At 39.4% G+C, this 21,506-nt stretch overlaps 2 protein-coding genes across 2 annotated transcripts; one reads left to right on the plus strand and one right to left on the minus strand.

Moving 5' to 3' along the window:
* Positions 1-9,777: 9,777 nt before the first annotated feature.
* On the plus strand, positions 9,778-12,130 carry LOC149012369 (micronuclear linker histone polyprotein-like protein). Its single transcript, XM_089159054.1, has 2 exons — positions 9,778-10,006; positions 10,099-12,130. The coding sequence occupies exon 2, from the start codon at positions 10,279-10,281 to the stop codon at positions 11,425-11,427; it is 1,149 nt and encodes a 382-aa protein (XP_089015180.1). The 5' UTR covers positions 9,778-10,006; positions 10,099-10,278; the 3' UTR covers positions 11,428-12,130.
* A 1,207-nt stretch (positions 12,131-13,337) lies between these two features.
* ENO1 (enolase 1) lies at positions 13,338-20,129 on the minus strand. The gene is made up of 7 exons (XM_089158670.1): positions 19,569-20,129; positions 18,172-18,479; positions 17,615-17,769; positions 17,197-17,514; positions 15,993-16,139; positions 15,852-15,902; positions 13,338-14,056 (listed from the first exon to the last, which is right to left on the minus strand). The coding sequence occupies exons 1-7, from the start codon at positions 19,988-19,990 to the stop codon at positions 13,991-13,993; spliced, it is 1,467 nt and encodes a 488-aa protein (XP_089014796.1). The 5' UTR covers positions 19,991-20,129; the 3' UTR covers positions 13,338-13,990.
* Between the last annotated feature and the right edge of the window lie 1,377 nt (positions 20,130-21,506).

Raw genomic sequence — 21,506 nt, forward strand, 5'->3', positions numbered from 1 at the left:
AAGCATGGACATGTGTCTCCATGGGTCTCCAAGTCTCCGCCCGCCAAGATGTCATATGGCTCAGTCGGTGACGTATATACTCTAGAATGATGAAGTCCTCATATCCCATAAAAGAGTCCAGACAAAATATATCTTCAAGGAATGAGTTCCGTAGAACTCAATGAGGTCAACAAAATCACATATCATGCATGCAATACTTATACCAAGTAAAAAAAAATGAATGTAAATGAAATGGTGTAATGTATTTATGCAAGTATGCCCCTAAGGGGCAAGCCTTAATCTTTGAACATGCTATTGATCATTCAATGGACATGCCATTGATCATCAATTCAAGGAAGTGAGTCTTCGTCTAAGGGTCAAGTGTCACACCCCACCCGCCGGTCTCGATTACCTGCCCGACAACCCTTGGGAGTGATCCGCCATAGGATCCACGGTTTTAGTCTATCAACAATATTAAATACAAATAAAGATAATCAAGAGCAACAAATGTTCAATAAATGAATTAAAGGAATTACAGGAGTCCAAATACTCCAATAACCATAATAAAGGAAAGAAATAATGAATAAAAATGAATAAGAGTTCAGCGGAAGTAAACAAAAGAATTATATCAATTTCTTCCTAGTTTCCTTTTCTAAATTTAAAAAGTTAGACTCAAGTTTAACAAGGTGAGGAGTCCTTCAGTTCTTCTCCATTCGCTGATCAAACTTTCTGACCACCTTCCGTCTATGACCATCAATAGGTGCGATAAGCGCACTCCATGCACCCGCAAGAGCTCCCGCACATGTTATCTCCATTTCCCACTGACGGTGCCACATCTTCTTCATACGGGATGGTTCCTTCACAGGAAACCAGTCCATCTTCCTGTACAATTCCTTCTTCTGTGCAGGCTAATAAACATATACAAAATAAAGGCGTGAGTTCTAAAGAACTCAGTAAGAAACAATCAGAAATCCCATCAATTATCCAACAATGCCAAAATGCACAAATAATATGAATGAATGCAAAGTATGAATGATACTATGATTTCTACCTATGCAGGTCTCTAATGGTTGACATGCTTTAAGATATACACCAGCCCTCCTCTGGGTAAGTCTCATCACTCTGATTCGGCAAGGACTGGCTACCTCTGTAGGGTTCCTGGGAAAAAGGGAAAGTCCACACCTGGCTCTCATTTCCATGGTTGGGTTTAAGTCGATACTCTCTCACCACAACCATTGGTAATGAGTACTGGCGCATGTCGGGGTTTCTAATCCAATGCAAGGTCATACTGGTTACATGTCTACATGAAGTCCAAATACATCCCCTATGGCACCAACCAACTCGGTTCAGTATCCTTCGCAACCTACGAGAGAGAATCCTCACGGACTGGCTACCGCTGTTGGACTCCACTCCTTAACCCTATGGTCATCCACATATTATTGGGGCTGATGTTCTCATGATCCCTCATGACACCCGGTCCGATCCTTGGACATCCATGAGCCCAACCCTAACATATGCAACCCTACCATTTTCATGACTAACAGCGGACCAATGTCACATCACTGTCATCACGGGTCACTCGGTTTCAATCCCCCTACCGAAAGGGTAGTAGCATGTGGGGTACCTAGCCATGCAATTCTAGACTCTACCTAATAATGTCATCAAATAGTAATGACAAGTCTTTGGAGACATCAACGAGCATGTGTCCCATTCCACAGCCTTCTGATATCCCTAGCTAAGATATCCCAAAATAGATACCTCTTCCATCAGAACCATATACCAACTATCATCAATACATAACATTCATAATCAACACAGTATGTATGGAAGCAAAACAAACAACAGTAAAATAACAAGATTTATATTTAAGACATGAATACAGCAGCATATATAAAGAAATACAATTTCTAATAGACACTAGATTAGCATATTTCAAGTCTATTCAAAAGATAGGATGAGTTGTCCTTACCTGCATATAAGTAGACTATCCGTAAAAAGAGATCTGTTAACTATTACAAGTCTTTCTTTTCAAACAGTGTATACCTAAACACGGTGTTACAATATTATATAAGTTAATTGAATCAAAGAGAATCAGAACCAAAAGTCATTTGGTCACTGTTTACCAGCCGGTCGTTTAAGTTGAGCAACCGCCACTAGTGACCGCCCCAAAAACAGAGAGTTTCAATCCAAAACTCAAGCTTCTGATTACTCGTTTTCAATCCGGATTTCGAGTAATCATGACCTAGTCTTAAATCTAATACTCCCAAAGCCAAAGGGTGAAGGAAATCCTAGCAATTACCATCATTGGGTTACCCATAACTCTCCCCTTGACTGGATTATCCTTCTCATGAAAACAGGGTTTCGTTTACGGATAATTCATCTCAAGTAGATTGGAAAGAGAGTCACAATGATCAAAGAGGGTAACCACCATGACGAGGGGATGGGTTAACACTAAATTAACAGACAAAGAGAGTAAAGAATAAAGGATAAATTCATTACCTCATGTCAAAAAGCCAGAAAAGGGAAGGACTGATCTCCAAGTCACTGCCAGCACTTCAGATCCACTTTCGGAACTTCCCCGCAGCCGTCTAACCTCCAAATTTAGCAACCACAAATAAAATATTCGTTACTTAGACGAGGGTTACCTTTTATAGAAGTCAGGGGGCAAAATAGGGGGAAATCCCCGAAAACAGACCGGGCGGTCACTCCAGGCGGTCGCTTGGTTTGATCGACCGCCACTAGCAACTGCCCCCATGTAATTTGCCATACAAGGGTGCTTTTGCTAGGGGTTTGATATCCAAGTACAACCTAGCCCTAAAGAAGAGATGGGGGTGATCTTACCTTCATTCCGGACATCTCCGAACCACACTAGACTTCCAGAATTCCTAATACCAAGCAAGGCAAGCTCTTCAGACAAAGGATCCAGATCCATGGGTTCAGGGTATGGATCATGGACTTCTATCTGCACACTCCACAAACTTACCCGAGTAGACCTTCGGGTTCTCGGACCTGAAATACGGATCTCGGGTTAGAAATACAGGGGTTGTTACATCAAGCCTTGTTCAAGTTGATATATTTGATTCACAATCTCCACTTTTCAATGAATATGGGCAATGTTACTATACTTATGAGCCAAGCAGGAAATTTGATTCATGTGTTCAAGTATGATTGGTGGTGATATTGTCATATATCACACTAAATAGCTAAACTTCAAGTTTTGAACCTGAAGGGATTGACTCACTTGGTAAAAGACAACACCTCATTGTTTTTCAGTTAGTCTCATTAGTGAAGCCAGACGACTAAGTTTATAGATTTCTTTTCATTGCATTTTTAGTTTATTAGCAAATCCTCTGATATTAATGCAAACTATATAGCTAGAAGAGCGTCCAAGTTTTCTCTCAATAAGTTTTGGTGGAATTTACCACCATTGATTATGTTAGACAATGACTTCTCTTTCTCAAGGGATGTTTCCCTTTATGGATTAATATAATATTTTATTCTATTGGGCAAAAGGGGGGGAATGACTAACACCTCGTGGTATGAGGTCAAGAGTTCAAATTTTTTTGGGACAAGAGGTGAAGCACTATCGTATATTTAAATTATATATACAAACTGTAACAACCCCCATAATTCTAACCCAAAATCCATATTGCAGGTCCGATAACCCAAAGGTCCAACCGGAATAAGTTGTGGAATGTCCAGATTGAAGTCCATGATCCATACCCTGAGTCCATAGATCTGAATTCTGCTGATGAAGAACCTGCCTTACTGGGAAAGTGGATCATAAGTAGGAATCGAGGTGTATTTGAAGATGTCCAGAATCAAGGTAAGATCACCCCCACATGTTGTATAGGTTTAGGTTTGAGTTGGAGATCAACCCCTTGAGCAAAACACCCAAGTACTGAAAAGTACTAGGGGCGGTTGCTTAAGGCGATTGATTGACCAGTCAACCGCCGCAAGCAACTGCCAAGTCTACTTGCGGGGTTTTTACCCTAATTTGCCCCAGTCCCATATATATAGCAAACCCCGACCTTTTTACTCATTATTCTATTCGAGATTGCTCCTGTGGATGGTTAGGAGGCAAAGAACACGTGCTGGAAGGTGAGAAAAATGTGGTTTGTGAAGAAGATCCAATCCTTCGTCCGTTTTGCGAATCTAGTGGAGGTAAGTGAACCCCACACTCTCTATAATCTTTCCTCATCTCTTAGAGTGGTGTGGTTCTATTCCCCTTGGGTTGGTGGTTAGTTAATTGTGTTGGTGTTAGTCCCCATCACTGAGTTTGATTAGATCCTGTCCAAAAATGGATCCTTGCATTCGAATAAAGGAGATGATTTGAATATTGAATCTTTATACTTTTTATAGTTTTGTTTCATGCTTGTGTTGTAGGCTTCTTAAGGATGAAATTCGGACATAGATCTTCACAAAATCGGATTAAAATTGGGAGATCAAAATTCAGAATTTCGGACTTATAAGTAGTCTGGAACAAGGGGCGGTCGCTTATGGCAGTCGATTGCCCAACCAACCGCCCCAAGCGACCTGCTAGGTCACAGTAGCTCTGTGAAGTTGGTCTTTGCTCTGATTTGACTCATGTCTTCAATGTATTTTTACAACTCTATATTTAGGTGATCTCTGAGGTTCTCTGAAACTATTGTGGGTGAAGTCTACTTGAATTTTAGTAAGCTTTTTATATATTTACAGGTAAGGACACATTCTTATATATATGTGATGATATGGTCTATGATGAACTGTTTAATTCTTAGATATATCATTGCTCTTGTAACTTGTAGTTGTATAATTCAATGATCAGTAGTTGAATGTATATTGTTAATGATGTTTATATGTACTTTATTTCTTTGTGATATAGAATAAATGATTATGTTATAAAGGTTGGTGATGTGATGTAATTGTGATGGAAGGGTATCCATTTGGGTATCCATTGGTTGGGATATTAGAAGGCTATGATATGAGACACATGCTTACTAATGCCCCCAACACTATCATGATTGCTGGATGAGATACGTAGGGAGTCTAGATTGTACAACTAGATACCCAAACATGCTACTAATCTTTCAGTAGGGGAATTGAAGCCAAATGACCAGTAATAATAATGATGTGACTTTGTTTCATCCTACAGTGATAACCAGTCCATGCAGAGATTCAGTGGTCTACTGTTGATCATGCATTGGTAGGGTTGCATATGTTACGATTTGGGCTGATGGACATCCAAGAAGTAGTAGGGAGTCGTGAGGGGTCATGAGAGCATCCGCCCCAACAATATGTGGATGACCATACGATTAGGGAATGGGGTCCAACAACGGTAGCCAGTTCGTGAGGGTTCTCATTCCTAGGTAGAGAATGATACTGAACCGAATTGGTTGGTGCCATAGGGGAAGTATTTGGACTATATATAGTATGTTACCATATGACCTTGCATTTGGATTAGAAACCCCAACATGCGCCAGTACTCATGCCAATGGTCATGGTAAGAGAGTGTTGACCTAAACCCTAGCCATGGTTGATTGACAAGTACTGAACCCCTTCACCCGGGATCCCAATAGAGGTAACCAGTCCATGAAGGATCAGAGTAACTAGACCTACCCAGAGGAGAGCTGGTGTTATATCTTAAACCATGTCAACCATCTAGAGACTTGCATAGTTAGATTCTAGCTGCATTCATATATTTGCATATCATTATTTACATATGTGCTTATTTGAATATACTATCGATATGTATGTGAGATGTGTTTTCCTTACTGAGTTCGTCAAAACTCGTTCCTTTCTTTGTATGTTAAATTATATTGTACATATGATATTCTTGAATCAAGAGAAGTTCCATATGACTGAAGCAACTCCTGTGAATAGAATGTGGTACCGTTAGTGGGAGACGGAGATGCTTGCCACGAAGCCTCTCATGGATGCTTGGAGTGCGCTTATAACACCCACTAACTGCAGAAGGAGACAAATCGCTCGGCATTTTGAGAAGTCTTTGGAGAAAAACTAGAGAACTCCCTATATTACTAGATTGGAAGAGCAGGTTTTGGCCCAAGAGCAAGCTATTGAATTGAAACTACATTAGTTTTATTTTGCTTCTGCTGAACTTGATAAATTTTGGAACTTGATTACTTTGATTCTTTTCTTTGATTCATTCTTGGAGTATTTTGGACTTATGTAATCCTTTTTGATTAATTAATTGAACTTACTCTGGCTCTTGATTGCTATTACTTGCATTTATTGTTATTGATGATAAAACCGTGGATCTTGTGACGGATCGCACCCACGGTTTGTTGGGCAAGACCGAAACCGGCAGGTGGGGTGTGACAGAGATGGTATTAGAGCCTTGGTTTTACAAAGTCAATAATAGTTAATACAAGTAATAGATGAGCAATCTGAGTCATAGATCTAGAAGTGACTCAAAATATTATAAGTGAATAATAGGTACAACTTTTCGCTTGAAAGTAAAACAATAAAGTAATTGAATTTGTGTTTTCGCATAACTTACCATAAATAAGGCAAAACATATTCTCACTTAATAATTATCAAGAAGTCATAAAAACCAATAAGTGAAAGTGCAACAAGCATAACTGAACTTCGTTAATAAGATAAGTCTTACATGAGCTGAAGCATGACTCACGCTTTACGAGTCAAAATGAATAGGAAATGAATAAGTGGTGGTTTAAAAAATAAAGTAACAATAACTATATAAAACCCTAAAGTCAGTCTGTACTAAGTCAAAAATAGCATAAACTAGACTGAACTACTCCTGTGGTGGTGGTGCTGCCGGCTCAGCTAGCGAAGAATGTCTAAGCACTCTGCTAGTTGGTCCCTCATCACGGCTTGATGTTGTTCTAGGTGCTCCACCCGAGTGAGTATCTCACCTAGGACTACATCTCCTGCTCGGGTAGGTGCTGAAGTCGGTGATATTTTCTGATGTACCCTGAGCCCCAAATGGACTCCCTACCTCGAAATGGGTTGTTGGCGGTGAGTCTCCCTGATCATCGTTCTCCTCATCTACATCCATACCCTCTCCAACTACATCCGGCTCTAGATTGGCTGGCAACTCTGGTGAGTTAGGTCCACCCTGCAAGTGCATCTGAGAAACCAACCAGTGACTAATAGTACCACCGAATCCGATAGGTAAAACCTCCTCACCCTCGAAATGAACCCCAAAGTGATGGAAGATCCGAGTCAAAAGCCTCCCATAAGCAAGGTTCGCTCCTCCAGGATGTGTCACCCTATATATCATGGCATTCTAGATGATATATGCCAAATCTATCATGTAATGGGTGTACACTGCAAATGTCATCAATGCCTGCATGAGGGATATCTCACTCTGATGACCTGCCTTAGGCAGCAGGTTCCTATAAATGATCCTAAAGATAATCCTAAAAGACGGTAGCAGCTTAGTCACTGACTTGACCCCTCTACAGAGATGGTCGCATATAGAGGAATAGATGAGAGCCCTCTCCTCCCAATAGATAACATCATCTGACTCTGCCCCTGGCTCGAACCATCTCCTCTCTGTAGGTATGTGTGGAACCTGTAGAATGTGAGCGAGATTCCGAGTGGAGAAACGGATGTCCGTGTCCTTCACCCTGCTCTTGATGATAAGCCTGGTGCTTGCCTCCCATTGCTGGCTCCTCATAGAAGTCAAGTTGTTGTAGAACAACCTGACAAGTTTGGGATAGGTTGTGTCATTCAAGGTCAACATGTTTCCTCATTCCATAGCAGCGAATCTCTCCGCGACCTTGAACTCCTCTAACTCTCCTGTCACAACAAGACAACCAAAGTGACCAAAGTAAAGCTCTTGAGCCTCCTCTGATCTAAAGTAGTCTGGATGCACCGGATCATAGGCGTCACCTCGACCACGTCCACGACCTTGGACACGAATGGGAACTCTCCTACCTCCACGGGCAGCCATCTATGTGAAAATATGGCTTTTTGTAAAGAAAGAGAGAAAATGAGGGTTAGAATATGTCTATGATATACCCATGAGTGTATAAATGCATAGTGAACAGTAGATCTATGCCTAGACATGTTCTTTAAAAGAAAAGAAGTGTTTTGCACCAAAGAAAATCTAAAAAAAATAGTGCATTGGTGAATCTCTTATCTAAACCATGAAAAAGTGGGTTTCTATGGAAAGATTACCTGTGTAGTGCAAATGAAATGCGTAGAAGACGGATTTGTAGTCAACGGAGTCCCCAAAATGGAGATTGGTGATTGGCCGGAGTGGTTGGATTGAGAACTGCTGCATCTGATTTCTTTGGCAGTTGGAAAACCGGTGGGTGAATTCCGGCAAGGGGAAAGCTGGTCGTGGGGGAGGTTGTCTCCGGCAAAGGGAGGGGATCTTGTGGTTTTCGGCGAGGGATAGGAAAGAACATGGGTGAAAGGAGAATACCTTCACCCACCTAAAGGTATTTGGGTAAATTTACTGTCATTATGGCATTTGAGCAATTTGAAATTTTTAATGACTTAAATAAGGATAAGGGTTAAGTAATTTTATCTGTCATTTTTCAAGTAGGCATTTATAGCATAATAATAAATGGTTACCAATTTCACTCTCACCACAGTAATAGTAGCATACCTTGTAAAAAACTCAAACTTTAAATTTTGAAGTTCCCAAGGGCAACACAAAATCCCAAGTGAAAGTTGCATACATGCAATTGAAATTCTTGAATCTTTCTAATCCCCAATGGATCCAGCTACCTGATTTGTAATTTTGTCGGATTAATTCAATATTGGAAATCATGGGAATAGCAAAGCATGAAAAGAAGCATTTGGCCAGCCATGAAAGAGAAAAGCTAGAGAAGAGAGAGAGAGAGCATTGGGATCTTCCAGTTGCACATAGCCTTTGCTTTAAGGTCAAGTTCATCTACAGGCAATGGTGTCACGAGTCACGACACCATTGCACCAACCTTCATCATTAGTGTAACCCAAATTCGTAACCTACAAATTTCTCATCTTATAATCATTCTCTTTTCCCCCCACACAATAAATATATCAAAAGATATGATTTCCTCAGCCGTTACCAAAAGGCAAAAGAGTCATCCATGCTTACATTATTTCATTAATGAATTGATTGATTAATGGTTTAAATGTTATTAGGTTTCTAAATTTGCAGATCTTATCAGGGTCCACTCAGCCTTGGCGTGGCGACATTTTGTTCGCTTGGGAATAGTTTTGTAGACCATGACTGAAAAGATCTGCAGGTGGGGTCGTTGTAATGATCTTCGCATAAAAAGGACTCGGATCTTGCGTGATGAATGCAGAAAACTATACGGGACAAGTGAACATAAGGTGTTCGAGTAAATGCTCAAGTGGGGTCATTTCCGGCCACTAGTGCTTGTGCAGTGAAAGTCGAATAAAGGCTACAGGAAATTGTGTCATTTAGGCTGTTGAGCAGCTGAGCAAGAGGGCTCGTTGCATCGCACCAAAAGAAAAAGAAAAAAAGCTTGTTGCATATACTGAGTAACTGAAATACGAAGTTACAGATTACATCTACATCAAAAACAAATACAAATGAGGGGAGTATATAATATATGGATGTACGAGAAGAGGAAGAAAGTGGGAAGGGTTGAAAATGGAGTTTTCAGGTCGGCGGAGAGGAGACAAGTGGAAGCTTCAGGCTGGAGGTAATTGAGTAAAGTTGACAGTAGAGTAGCACAGGGAGCGAGAATGCTCGCAAGTCTCAATCCATGCCACATACAGTGATACAGGTCTATGCTTTTTCATTTTTGAGACAAAACTAGTCCAGCACAAGTCTCAATCTAAGCCACTCTCTCTAGCAAACTAGTCTATGGCCGGTGGCCTAATGTTCTATTGTTCTCTCTCTCTCTCTCTCTCTCTGTGTGGGGAAAAGGGTGAGCAAATACGAAAATCTTTGGTGGGGTAGTGGTTAAAGGAGAAGGGTTCTTTAATTAAGGATTCGTCTATTCTTTTACTCAATTCCAACCTGCACACAGAATTTATATCGCGCCTGCATATGGTAATGGCTTTCATCACTCGTCATAAATGTCCTGAAAACGTAAAGGTGACGCCTTGCATCTAATCTCTCTCTTCTTCTCCTTCACATATATATGCTTTTTAAGATGTGTTTTGATGATCATGTCTGCTCTTTGACAGCCAAGCCAATCTTGCTTCCTCTCTCTTGACTCTTTCCTTGTGGAGTGATTTGATCCTTCATCTAGCTCTCTTCCTCTCTCTATCTGGATGATTCCCTGCTAACAACCTTCTGACCCTTTTTAAAGTTTGCCCTGTTTTTGCAAACCCAATTTGGGAAAGTGAAGAAAGCAGAGTGAAGCGATGAAAGACAGAGGCAAAGCTGTGGAAGTCACTAGAGGTAACTGGTTCTCAGACTATTCTTCATCGGACATTCCCTGCAGAAAACACCCATCTTCTTCCTCTTCAGCTGGAATCTGCGCTTATTGTTTGAAGGATCGATTGGTAAAGCTGGTCTGCTCTGACTGTGGAGAGCAACGTCTCTCGTCCTGCTCCTGCTCTGATATATCTTCATATCGCAATTCATGCTCTGTCGAGGTTGGGAGCGTTGGCCGTGTTTCCTTCCTCATTGAGAACGAGAAGAATGACTTGTTACGGACTAATTCGAAGCCAGTCTCTGATGAGACGTCTGAATCTGTTTTTGTCCTCAAGAGAAGCAGCAGCAGCTCCATTGATGTCAAAAAGAGTGGTCGCTGGAAGTTTAGGAGGTTTTTCAAGAAGAAAAAGGAAAAGGGTGTGGAGATTTCAGAGAAACCCACTGGTGTTCCAGAAGATAAAGGTGAGATGTGGATTTTTAATTACATGGGTATGTCTAGATCGAGGTCTGTTAGTGGTTTCAGAACTAGTCTTGATGAGCCAGCCGGCATTGCTGGCATTCCCATCTCCGGAAATGGAGATGCACTTTCAGAGTCTGGAGAGAAAAATGAACCTGGTGAGGCAAAGACTCAATCAGGTGGCCGCAGAAGCTTCAAACTAAGCGGCTTATCAGAGTCACTACAAGGTGCTGGCTTTGGTGATGTAAAGAAAGATTCTCATGGTGCATCGTTAGAAACAGAGATTGGTTTAAAGGGAGGTGTGAAAAGGGTTGGATGTCTGGAATTTGGAAATAGTTTCAGAGCTGTAAATGGTAGAAGTTCGTGTCCGGTAGTGGCAGAAGCAGATTTCAGTGGATTAGATGATTCTGGCTTTATCGATTTGAAGCTTGGCTCTTCTTCAGAATTAAAAGAAGAGCTCTCTGGTTTAAAGTTTGGAGGTTTCTCTGAGTCTGAACATGGGTTTAGCAGCACAAGAGCTGGTGATTTCTCGAAACATGGATTCCGTTCAGTACGTTATTCGAGTGAGGAAGAATTGTGGAGTAATGGAGATTCGTGTAGAATCACAGTTAACGAGAAAGAGATTAAGAGGAGCAGCAAAAGCCTCAAAGTATGGAGATGGGTATTCAGGCATCATTAATCATCAAAATAGAAAAGTGCAAAGGTGTTTGTAAAGCAAGTTCCCAAATCCTGACGAGATTGGAAGAAAATCTTGAAAGCAGGAGAGCACCAGGGCGGTGACGAAGAAGCATGAACAAGAACAGGCGAGGCATTTCAACTTTTCAGGGACCTGTGTGTCTGTGGTGTAGGAACCTCTCTCTCTCTCTCCTGCACTGGGTCTGTTCTGTTTTGAAATTCGAATCATGGATTCACTGTTAATCACCCTTTTTGCTTTTTCTCCCGAGATTTAGAATCTAGTTACTGTAATATAACGCTTTCTTACTCATCCAAAACCACATATATGATATCCTGTCTCTTCCGGTCTTCCCTACTATATTCAATTTTGCAGTTGAAGCTTTGAATTCCTTTCCACTGAAATATTCCCACACTGAAATTTCCAGTTTTTTCTTCACCCCTGAAAATTACATGTTAACACCTCTCTAGTCTCTATATCCTCAGATTAGTCTAGCACCTACTCTCATAGAAAGGATTCAGAGATTCGATCTAATATATGGCAGCCAGGTTGATTCCAAATTTTAAATTTTGAAACCCAAAAATTGAGCTTGGCCATCGAACATTGGATCATCATCTCTACCATGTGATGCCTCCATGGTAGGTGGGCACATGATGGCCACATAAGCTGCGGAAATAGAAGATACATGTATGGATTTGTCGTTCACACTCCAGGAGCGATTTTGTTCTATTATTTTAGGGCCTGTTTGGTTACATGAGTCTGGAGATTTCAAATATTTATAAATTTCAAATCTATGGAGTTATAATTTATAAAATTAGATGTTTGGTTGTGGAATGAAATCTGTGGATTTATCCTAAAAAACTATTTGATCGATGTGATTTTTGTGAATGTGCAAATGTATAGCTTTTTTGAGATCTCTGAATTTCACCCCTTAACCATAAATCTACAAATTCACGTTTTTAGTATAAAAAGGTGAATCTCTAGATTTCATGAATCTAGAGATTTTTACAACCAAACGGGTGTAATTCTCAGATTCATGAATCCAGAAATTTGAAATCTCTGGATTCATGTAACCAAATAGGCCCTTAAGGTTAATGGTGTTACCAATCCCTTAATTTAGAAATTCGTGTCAATTTTGGGTGTAAATGGACAGGATTCGGATCGATAATGGTAATACCATATCCAAATTCTATTATATTCAGACGGATTCGGATAATATCTTATTGAGGTTCGGACTGATTAACCCGTTTACATCTTTACCATTTTATTTGTAAGGGTGTTTGAAATTTAAGAATTTAACTACTTTGGTAACTATTTTAGTGGAAAATTTAGAAAAATAGTCACATATCACAGGTAAAAGTTTATAAAATAAAAAAATATATCTAAATAAGTAACTTAATCCGATAATTCTATCGAACGGATAATAATCGGTAAGAAATGAGTATATACCACATCCGTATCCTATTAGTAATCGGACAGATTCAGATACCCCTAAATGGATACAGATACGAATTCAAAAGCAGATTTCGATTATCCATTTACACCCCTAGTATCAACCACATGAAACACTCAGCCTAATTTCATTCTTGTTCTTTAATTCTTCCTTTTTCGTTTTTTTGGTAATCCATTCTTGGTCTTTTAATACTTCTTATTACACCAAGGGCCATCAGCTCGGAGGATGAGAGGGAGGGAGGAGTAAGAAGAGGGAAAAAGGGGGAGGGAGAGGAAGGGGTAAGAGAATGAAGGTTCAAATCCAAGAACTCCTTGATATTATTACTTCTAAATAGGAAGCTGCCTCAAAACACGTCCACACAAAATGAAAATCTGAAATCAGAGCTTGCCACAGTGGGTTTAGTTGTAAAGTCCATAGCATGTGATGGTTTCCTCCATTTCTAAAACGAAAGATGGGTGCATGGTCCAAACAATTAGAAATCCATTTTTCAACTGTCTAACAAGTACATTCTGCAACTGTTGCGGTGAGTAAATAAAGGTCTTATTTAATGCTCATAAGGAAGATCGGATTCAAGAAACAGATAATCAATCTTAAACATACTAAGAAGAGAGATATAAAGCCATTGAGGCATTGCCATCACCATAGTTGGCGTGCAGAGCCTAAAGAATGGCTGAAAATAGGATGGGAAGTAAGTTGAATATGGGGTTGAATTCAGCGATATTTTCTTTTAATCTGTCAACATTTCCATTTCCATCAGCAGAAGATCAATGACAAATATATCTAGCAAGGAGATTCCAATGAAAGCCTGAGAACTACAAATACAAAAAGTAGGAATGTGGGATAGCCTCAATTCAACCAGATACAAGTTATCCCATCTGAATGACGGGATATACAATTTTGTTCACTAATGCAAACTCATAGAACAAAAAAACCACTTCTAACACCCTACGCGAATCAATGCAACTCATTCGCTTCATTGTCTCGCAAGATGTGCTTCAACTCAGCCTAAGTGTGTCCCCTAACCCATTACATCACCTAATGCCTTTCCTCATACAACAGGCCAGTTTGACCAATACCTCATTTTCATCGAGACTGTTGTCTCCTCTTTAACTCTTCTTATGGAGATCTGAACGCTTCCCCAGCATAGCGCACGTTACTTAGTTCCTCTTCAATGCGCAGAAGCTGCATAACAGATTGGGTGATTCATGTGAAAAAAGCAAAAAGGAGAACAAATCTGGATCAACAAGAAAATAGGTAATATCAATAACATCAAAAGAATGGGGGGGGGGGGTGGGTGAATTTCATAGCTTTCTTAGGTTATGAATAGCATAATACCGCCTCTAGGGCAGTTTTCATACAGATATACTGATGAGCTTAGAAGGTTTCCTGATTCAGATTTCCATTCATAACAGGTCTTTCTGAGCTGGTAGTTATTTGAGTGAGGACTTCACCAACATGTCATACAAGGCCTCCCTAAGACTTCACTAGGTTCAGTTATCCTGGCTGTCTGGACACACACAACCCAAACAGAGCCTTGAGAGGTACATTAGCATTTTCCCCATGGTTTGGGGTGTTGGTATTTGTATCGCCTGATATGCACCAATTTTGCATTTGTCCAACACAAAACACAATATGGTTTCACGTATAATGCTGAGTCAGCATACTGAGTCAGCATTATACCTGATACCAAGGATCTAGTATTTGAAACCCCCTTCCTAAAATTATAAACATTTGTAGAAAAATTCCAAAAATCCCATAAATTTATGGTCAAGAATTCTAATATATTTACTTTTATTATTTATGGGATTTTTTTCAATTTTTTTCCATATATTTATAATTTAAGCGGAAAAAAAGAGGGGATACCATCACTGGTTCAGCATTTTACCTGATATTAATCAGATACCATATCGTTTTCCATGTTGCAGATACCCATTCCAATACTGTGCATCAGAACCATATTTTCCCACAGTATTTCTTACACTTTTGGTCTTTTCTAGCACTACTTATTCATTGACAGCAAACCAGAAGGAAAAAAAATACATGAGGTATAAGTTTGTATTTTTTTTTATTTTTTATTTGCGGGGGGGGGGGGAGGATAGAAGAGAAGAGGGTATAAATCCATGCATGCTAAACATTTCTAAGCCAAGAACAAAATGAATGGCAGATGGAGAATCTTAAGTCATACAGATGCTAGCCTCTCTTTGACTTACCTACCTAATGCCTTTGTTAAAGTACGAAGGTCAATGAATCAGATTCTAAGAACATTTTTCATACAACATTGGGCTGTATCTCCTCAACTGAGTCAAAACATTCAATAGGATGTGCAAGCAACGGAGCAGTTGATTTTGTGTTACAACAGGAACCATTGTTGTGTTGCAGAAATTTCATGCAAGGTACTCAAACAGGAAAATTTCTAACACTAGGATTTCTTTTTCTTTTTCTTTTTTTGGGTTGGAGGGGGGGGGTGGAGGGGCGGTTACAGAGAAAAAAGGACCATCTAACTTGACAGGGCTCCTGTACTGCAGGGCCTGGGTGGGGCAAATGTACCCAGCCATAACCTCCCTGCTTTCCAAGAGAGAGCTGTTTACAAGTTTTTAACCGGCAACCAATAGGTTGCATAACACAACTTAATTGTAGGCTAGGTCACTATTATTATACATGGCCTTAACCTCTGCTTCACAGAGGAAGCCGTTTCCAAGTCTTTGAACCTGCAGCCAACAGGTAGAAAGCCGCAACTTAACCGTTGCATCAAGGCTTGGCCACTATTTTTATACAGTATAAGTCAAACCCAATAGTCATCAAATTATATAGAAAAGAAAGATCTTGGCAGTCTTCAAAAGTCTTGCTTTTGTTGATCCTTCAAGATAGAAGTTTATTATGAATGCTACCATGCATTTTCAATTTGGTTGATTCTCAATTAACTAAAATAGCACATATTCACTGTAGCTACCAGAAAAATAAAGATAGCCACACTTACCTGATTATATTTAGCCAAACGCTCACTTCGGCAGGGAGCTCCTGTTTTTATCTGCAAGTAGTTCGTAAAATTAGCTCTAAAGCATCAGAGGAACCATGCTCAAGAAAGTATACCTACTGAGCCTTAAAGAGTAAGCCGAACCTGCCCACTTGCCAAGCCAACGGAGAGATCTGCAATGAAGTTATCTTCTGTCTCACCACTTCGGTGGCTGACCATCACACCCCAGCCTGCAGCTTTTGAGTCAAGAGCTGCTTGAATGGACTCAGTGACAGTGCCAATTTGGTTAACCTGCAAAAGGTTGTGCCTTATGAATTCACAACATTATATACATATAGAACTGATAAAAACCAGGCAGAGAACATATGACAATACTGCTGTACGATTTCTGCTGGAATAAACAATAAGCAACTTGCACCACCATATAACATTGTAGAAATTATTACTCTAAATCATCTTAAGTTTCAGCTTTGGGAATAAGCCCTTTGTAAGTCTTTGCGATACAACTAAGCAACATTGAGGACTACTTTAATCTCTGATCATGCTTGTACTGCACTAACCACTGATGAAACAATCAAATAAAATCCGTGAATTAATCTTTTGATAAACTTTTGGCAAGCTCATTTAATAACACACGCATTTCAAACTTTTTCTGAGAATTTGGTTCATCTTCTAATTGACCCAGGGTTTTCACCAATCCACATCCAACAGTCTATGATGGTAAATTTCAAATTGTCCAATTAATCACCAAATCCTCAATTCCACCACAGATTACAAAAATACACCAAATCAAGGTTGGAACATATTTGATTTAAAAACCAATTAACAGGACATTTTTTTTCCTCTTTGTTTTTGCCTGAAAAGTTCACCATACCTTTAGCACTCACAATGCCCAAAGTGGCCTCCCAAAATTAGATGGTGAATAAATGGAAAAATAGGGTTTACCGCTACTGCCACCTATTTTGCTTGAGGGCCCCCGGGGCAAAAAAAAAAAAAAAAAAAAGAAGAACAATAAATAAACAAAACAACCCTCCTCTTCCTTTTTCACTAGTTAAAGGCAAATAATAAAAAATGGAATGTTATTATATTGATTCAAGGTATGGAAATTTCAATTTCAGTTGTTGGGTTCTTCCGTATTTTATGTAAAACATAAACTGATACCCCTGCTTCATTTACGTCGGTTATTTTACATTGAAACAAATGGAACCTGAATTTCCCAAGCTATACAAGTAAGGGAAAGATAAGCCATCTATACATTAAAAACCTGAAGTTCAGTAAAGAAACACAGTAGCTCAATGGTCAATGAAAAAGACACCGTACAAGACATTAGCTATAGACACTTACTTACCTTTAATAGCAGAGCATTGCAAGACTTCTTTTTGATAGCCTCTGCAATTCTCTTTGGATTTGTGACCAACAAATCATCTCCAACAAGTTGGATATCAACTGAAGACTGTAGCGAAGCCCATGAGTTCCAATCATCCTGATCAAAAGGATCTTCAATGGAAACAATAGGAAAGTCTCTGATAAATTCTTTGTACAGTTCACATAGGCTTAGTGCAGTGTGAACATGAGCTCCATCATTTGGCTGCTTCTTAAAATTTAGATCATACTTCCCATCTTTTGTGAAGAATTCTGAAGCTGCAACATCCATTCCTATCTTTATCTGCATCATCCATTTTGACATTTAATCATAAAATTTTGAAGAGAAGATAAATAACCATACCTAAGACAGCAAGAAAAAATTAAAAATTTAAGTTCCCTACCTTTCCTGTGTAACCAGCCTTCTCAATTGCATCAATGAGCAAAACTAATCCCTCCCTGTTGTCCTGAACATTGGGAGCAAATCCACCCTCATCTCCAACATTGCATGCATCTTGTCCGTACTTTGCCTTGATGATGCCCTTCAATATGTGGTATACTGTTTCCAAGAAGACCATCCAAGATGTCACCCCATCAGATATTTGCAGAACAGGAAACCACACCACAATGATTATTAGGTTGGTGTAAAGAAACCACCTCTCAAAAACATAGCATTAATAACTTCCACCAACATAATGGTCTCTATTAAATATGGCAAACGGCCTCAATTTCAATAATTGATCACAGCATCCAGATTTTTAGCAATTATATGGTACAGCATGTCAGTGATCAGAATCAAGTAATAAGACTTTGAGCCATTTCCTCATGGTACAATGATGAATAGTCTGTCCAAAAGATAAGGAACCTTCTTGGCTCTGAACTGGAACAGCATCCGAAATAAGGACCCAAGAAAAGCATCAACTAAACTTCATCACCATTAATATAAGTATGAATATGGTACCTTCACTACCCATGCGCAGTGCCTCAGCAAACGAAGATGCACCTACTGGAAGTATCATGAACTCTTGCATGGCTAAATTATTGCCAGCATGGCTTCCCCCATTTATGACATTGAAAGCTGGAACTGGCATAACAAGTTCCTTTGTTCCAGCCAAATCTTGAATGTGCTTATATAGAGGCACTCCCTTTGCTCCTGCCCCAGCCCTGCAGACACTTAAGGATACTCCTAGAATGGCATTAGCCCCAAGCTTTGATTTATTTGGAGTTCCATCAAACTCTAGCATGATAGCATCAACATCAGCTTGATTCCTGAGCAAAATAAGAGAGGAACATAAATGTCAAAACGATAAATTTACTGACAAAAATCTTGCACGGAAGTGGAAAACAGGCATATAAGTATTGAGGGAAATAAACGCAAGATGGCATAAAACTAGGCTAGTAAAGAACTTCATAGAGATCAAGGTTCAAAGCTAAAAAGCATTTCACCTGGATCAGTTATAAAGACTCAAATTTACCAACTTAAAATAGCTATTATAATTTTTGTTCCTGTTAGCTACCAGTAGACCTCTATACTAGCTCATGTTATCAGTCAAGTCAGACTTCTCAATGTTGGAAATTACTACTTTTTAATAGCTGAGGTAAGAGGTAATGAAAACTTCTGAGTACCAAAGAAAACCATAGAAGCCTATTTATCACATCAAAAGGCCCTTGAAAAATGTATTAAATGTCCCTTGTTATAGAGAAATAAGAGACACCACCAAAGGCCAAAGGCCATCTCCAAAAGGCCTGTCAAGGAACCATGTCTTTCTTATCAGACATATGTTGACCATTCCAATATGTTTTCCAACGGTTGCACAAATTGGTCAACTTCAAGTGCCAATTAAGAATAGGCAAAATCGTCTATCACACCTGTAAAATAATAAATAATAAATAATATTTTAGATAAGTTTATTCAATTTAAGATCTCAACACGCGATCAGTTCTGCTTTAAGGATCACAAGAGTTTGATCCAGTTTGATCCAGGAACTCGAATCTAGTTCTCAATGAGTTATTACTGGTACAATCTTATACCGACGTGAACCAGGTGCTTATAAAATACTTATATTGAGTTGGATCATTCAATTTCCTTGATGAATAACAAGGATCACAAGAGTTTGATCCAGTTTGATCCAGGAACTCGAATCTAGTTCTCAATGAGTTATTACTGGTACAATCTTATACCGACGTGAACCAGGTGCTTATAAAATACTTATATTGAGTTGGATCATTCAATTTCCTTGATGAATAACGAATAGAAGAAACAATTTAAACTTCAAACCGAATCAAAGGACCATTAACAACAATTAGGATAGTATCAAAACTCAATTAAAGACAAAAGTAAATATCGCGAAATTTCACCTGACATCAACGCCGATCAGCTTCGGGGCCAACACCTCATTAATGTTCTTAACGGCATTGAGGACACCTTTTCCACCATAAACACTCTTGTCGCCATCTCTGAGCTCCAAGGCCTCGTAGATCCCAGTAGAAGCTCCACTAGGAACTGCAGATCGGTATAGATCATCAGTAACAAGATCAACCTCAACAGTAGGATTACCTCTACTGTCAATAATCTGCCTCGCTTTCACAGACTTGACGGCAAATTCCTTGGCAAACTTTACGGCCGATGGAGCGACAGCAACGGAGCTCCGAATGGTCAAATAACGAGGTTTCCGAGAAGGAACGGAAGAGATCGAAGTAAAAGAAGACGATGCAGATGGAAGTTTGGTGGAAAATAAGGGCTTCTCGAAGAGGTTGCAGGCTTTGGATGTGAGAGCCATTTTTTAGCTAGCGATGAAGGTCAGAACAGGTTCTTAGTGTAGGGGCTCTTCTATATGGAATGGAGAAGAGAGAGAAGAACTTCACTTCATGGAGAAATCCGTCTTCGTCGTCGTTGGGCGATGAAAACGAAGCAGAGAAGTGTCGGAACATATATATATATATATATTCGTAAACGGGTGTTTGGTGAATCTTTGACGGACGTTAGAATTTGGAGCCAACCACGCTCGTCACAGCGACGGGGCTAGTGGGGAGGGTTGGTTGGTGGGCATGTGGCTTAATTTTGGTGCTAGTGTGGGGCATATAGGTCATTTCTCGATTATAAATTTCCAAACGACTAATTGACACGTGCTTCAAGAGTCTTCTCTCTTCTAGTCTTCTCCTCCACTTCAACCATTGGAAAATAGTCCAAAGCTAGGGTTTTACTTGTAAAAACTCTAAGGCTGCGTTTGTTTGCTGGAATAAAAGTGTAGTAGGAAAATTCTTGAAAAAAAACAAAAAAAATATTACATTTTTTAAAAGTGAATATTGTTTGGTTGTTTGGAGTGGAAAACTGAGAGACAACCTTCCTTGATTCAAATAAATTGAGGTGGCAGTTCAACTTTCTCATCCCAGGGCTTTTAAAAATCCCACAAATTTTGTAAAATTTTGTAAAAAAATTTGGAAAAGTAAAAAATAAGACCCACCACTATCACTTTTTCACAAAACTTTTTCATTTCCTTTCTTTCTCCCTCATCCCACTACACATGGGGCCCATATATTTTTTTTCTGACCCGACCTTTACAAACAAATGCAACCTAATTGATGTTTTTTCTTCATAATTTAGTAACCATTGCATTTGTCTTTTAAGAAATGTTTAATGAATTTTTACTCTCACAATTTTAATATGGGTTTTGATAACGGTCTTTCTGGTAAATGATATTCTTGCGACAGTCATTTTCTGGCGTTTTCATCTTGGACGGTGGTTTAACCATAAATTTAGCTATTAAATAAAATCTTAAAAGTTTTAAGAGTGGTTGTGTCACTTTCAGAATGATTTTAACGATAAAGAAGCCAAACCTGACTCAAAGACAACAACCTAGCACTTCGAGCAATGAAATCTGAGGTGGCAATAATAGAACGCTAAACATAGACAAATTCTATTAAGTCAAAATCACAAACAAGACTTTTAATCTCTACTAGGAGACCCATAGGCCATAGCTAACCAACCCAGGTCTAACCTCCTTCATCAAAAAAATTCTTCCCCCCTCCCACAAAAAAGAGGAGGAGCCCAAAAAAATATTTAAAAATTTTAATAGGGGGGCCCCCCCTCAAAAAAACCCAAATAAAACCCCCAAAAAAAATTGATTGCCACCGCCCCAAAGAGGCTTGGCCCCCTAAAGGGGTCCCTGGCCCCAACAACAAAACCCCTTATAGCTACAGATAATTAACTATGCTTTTTTTAACCGAAGCTATTAGTCTCTTCTAACTACAGTTTTTCTATGTGTAGTAATATTAAATAGTTATTGCTGCAACATG

The sequence above is a fragment of the Hakea prostrata genome, chromosome 6 (genome assembly GCF_041222555.1).
Source record: "Hakea prostrata isolate BN-2017 chromosome 6, UWA_Hpros_2, whole genome shotgun sequence".
NCBI classification, from domain to species: Eukaryota; Viridiplantae; Streptophyta; class Magnoliopsida; order Proteales; family Proteaceae; genus Hakea; species Hakea prostrata.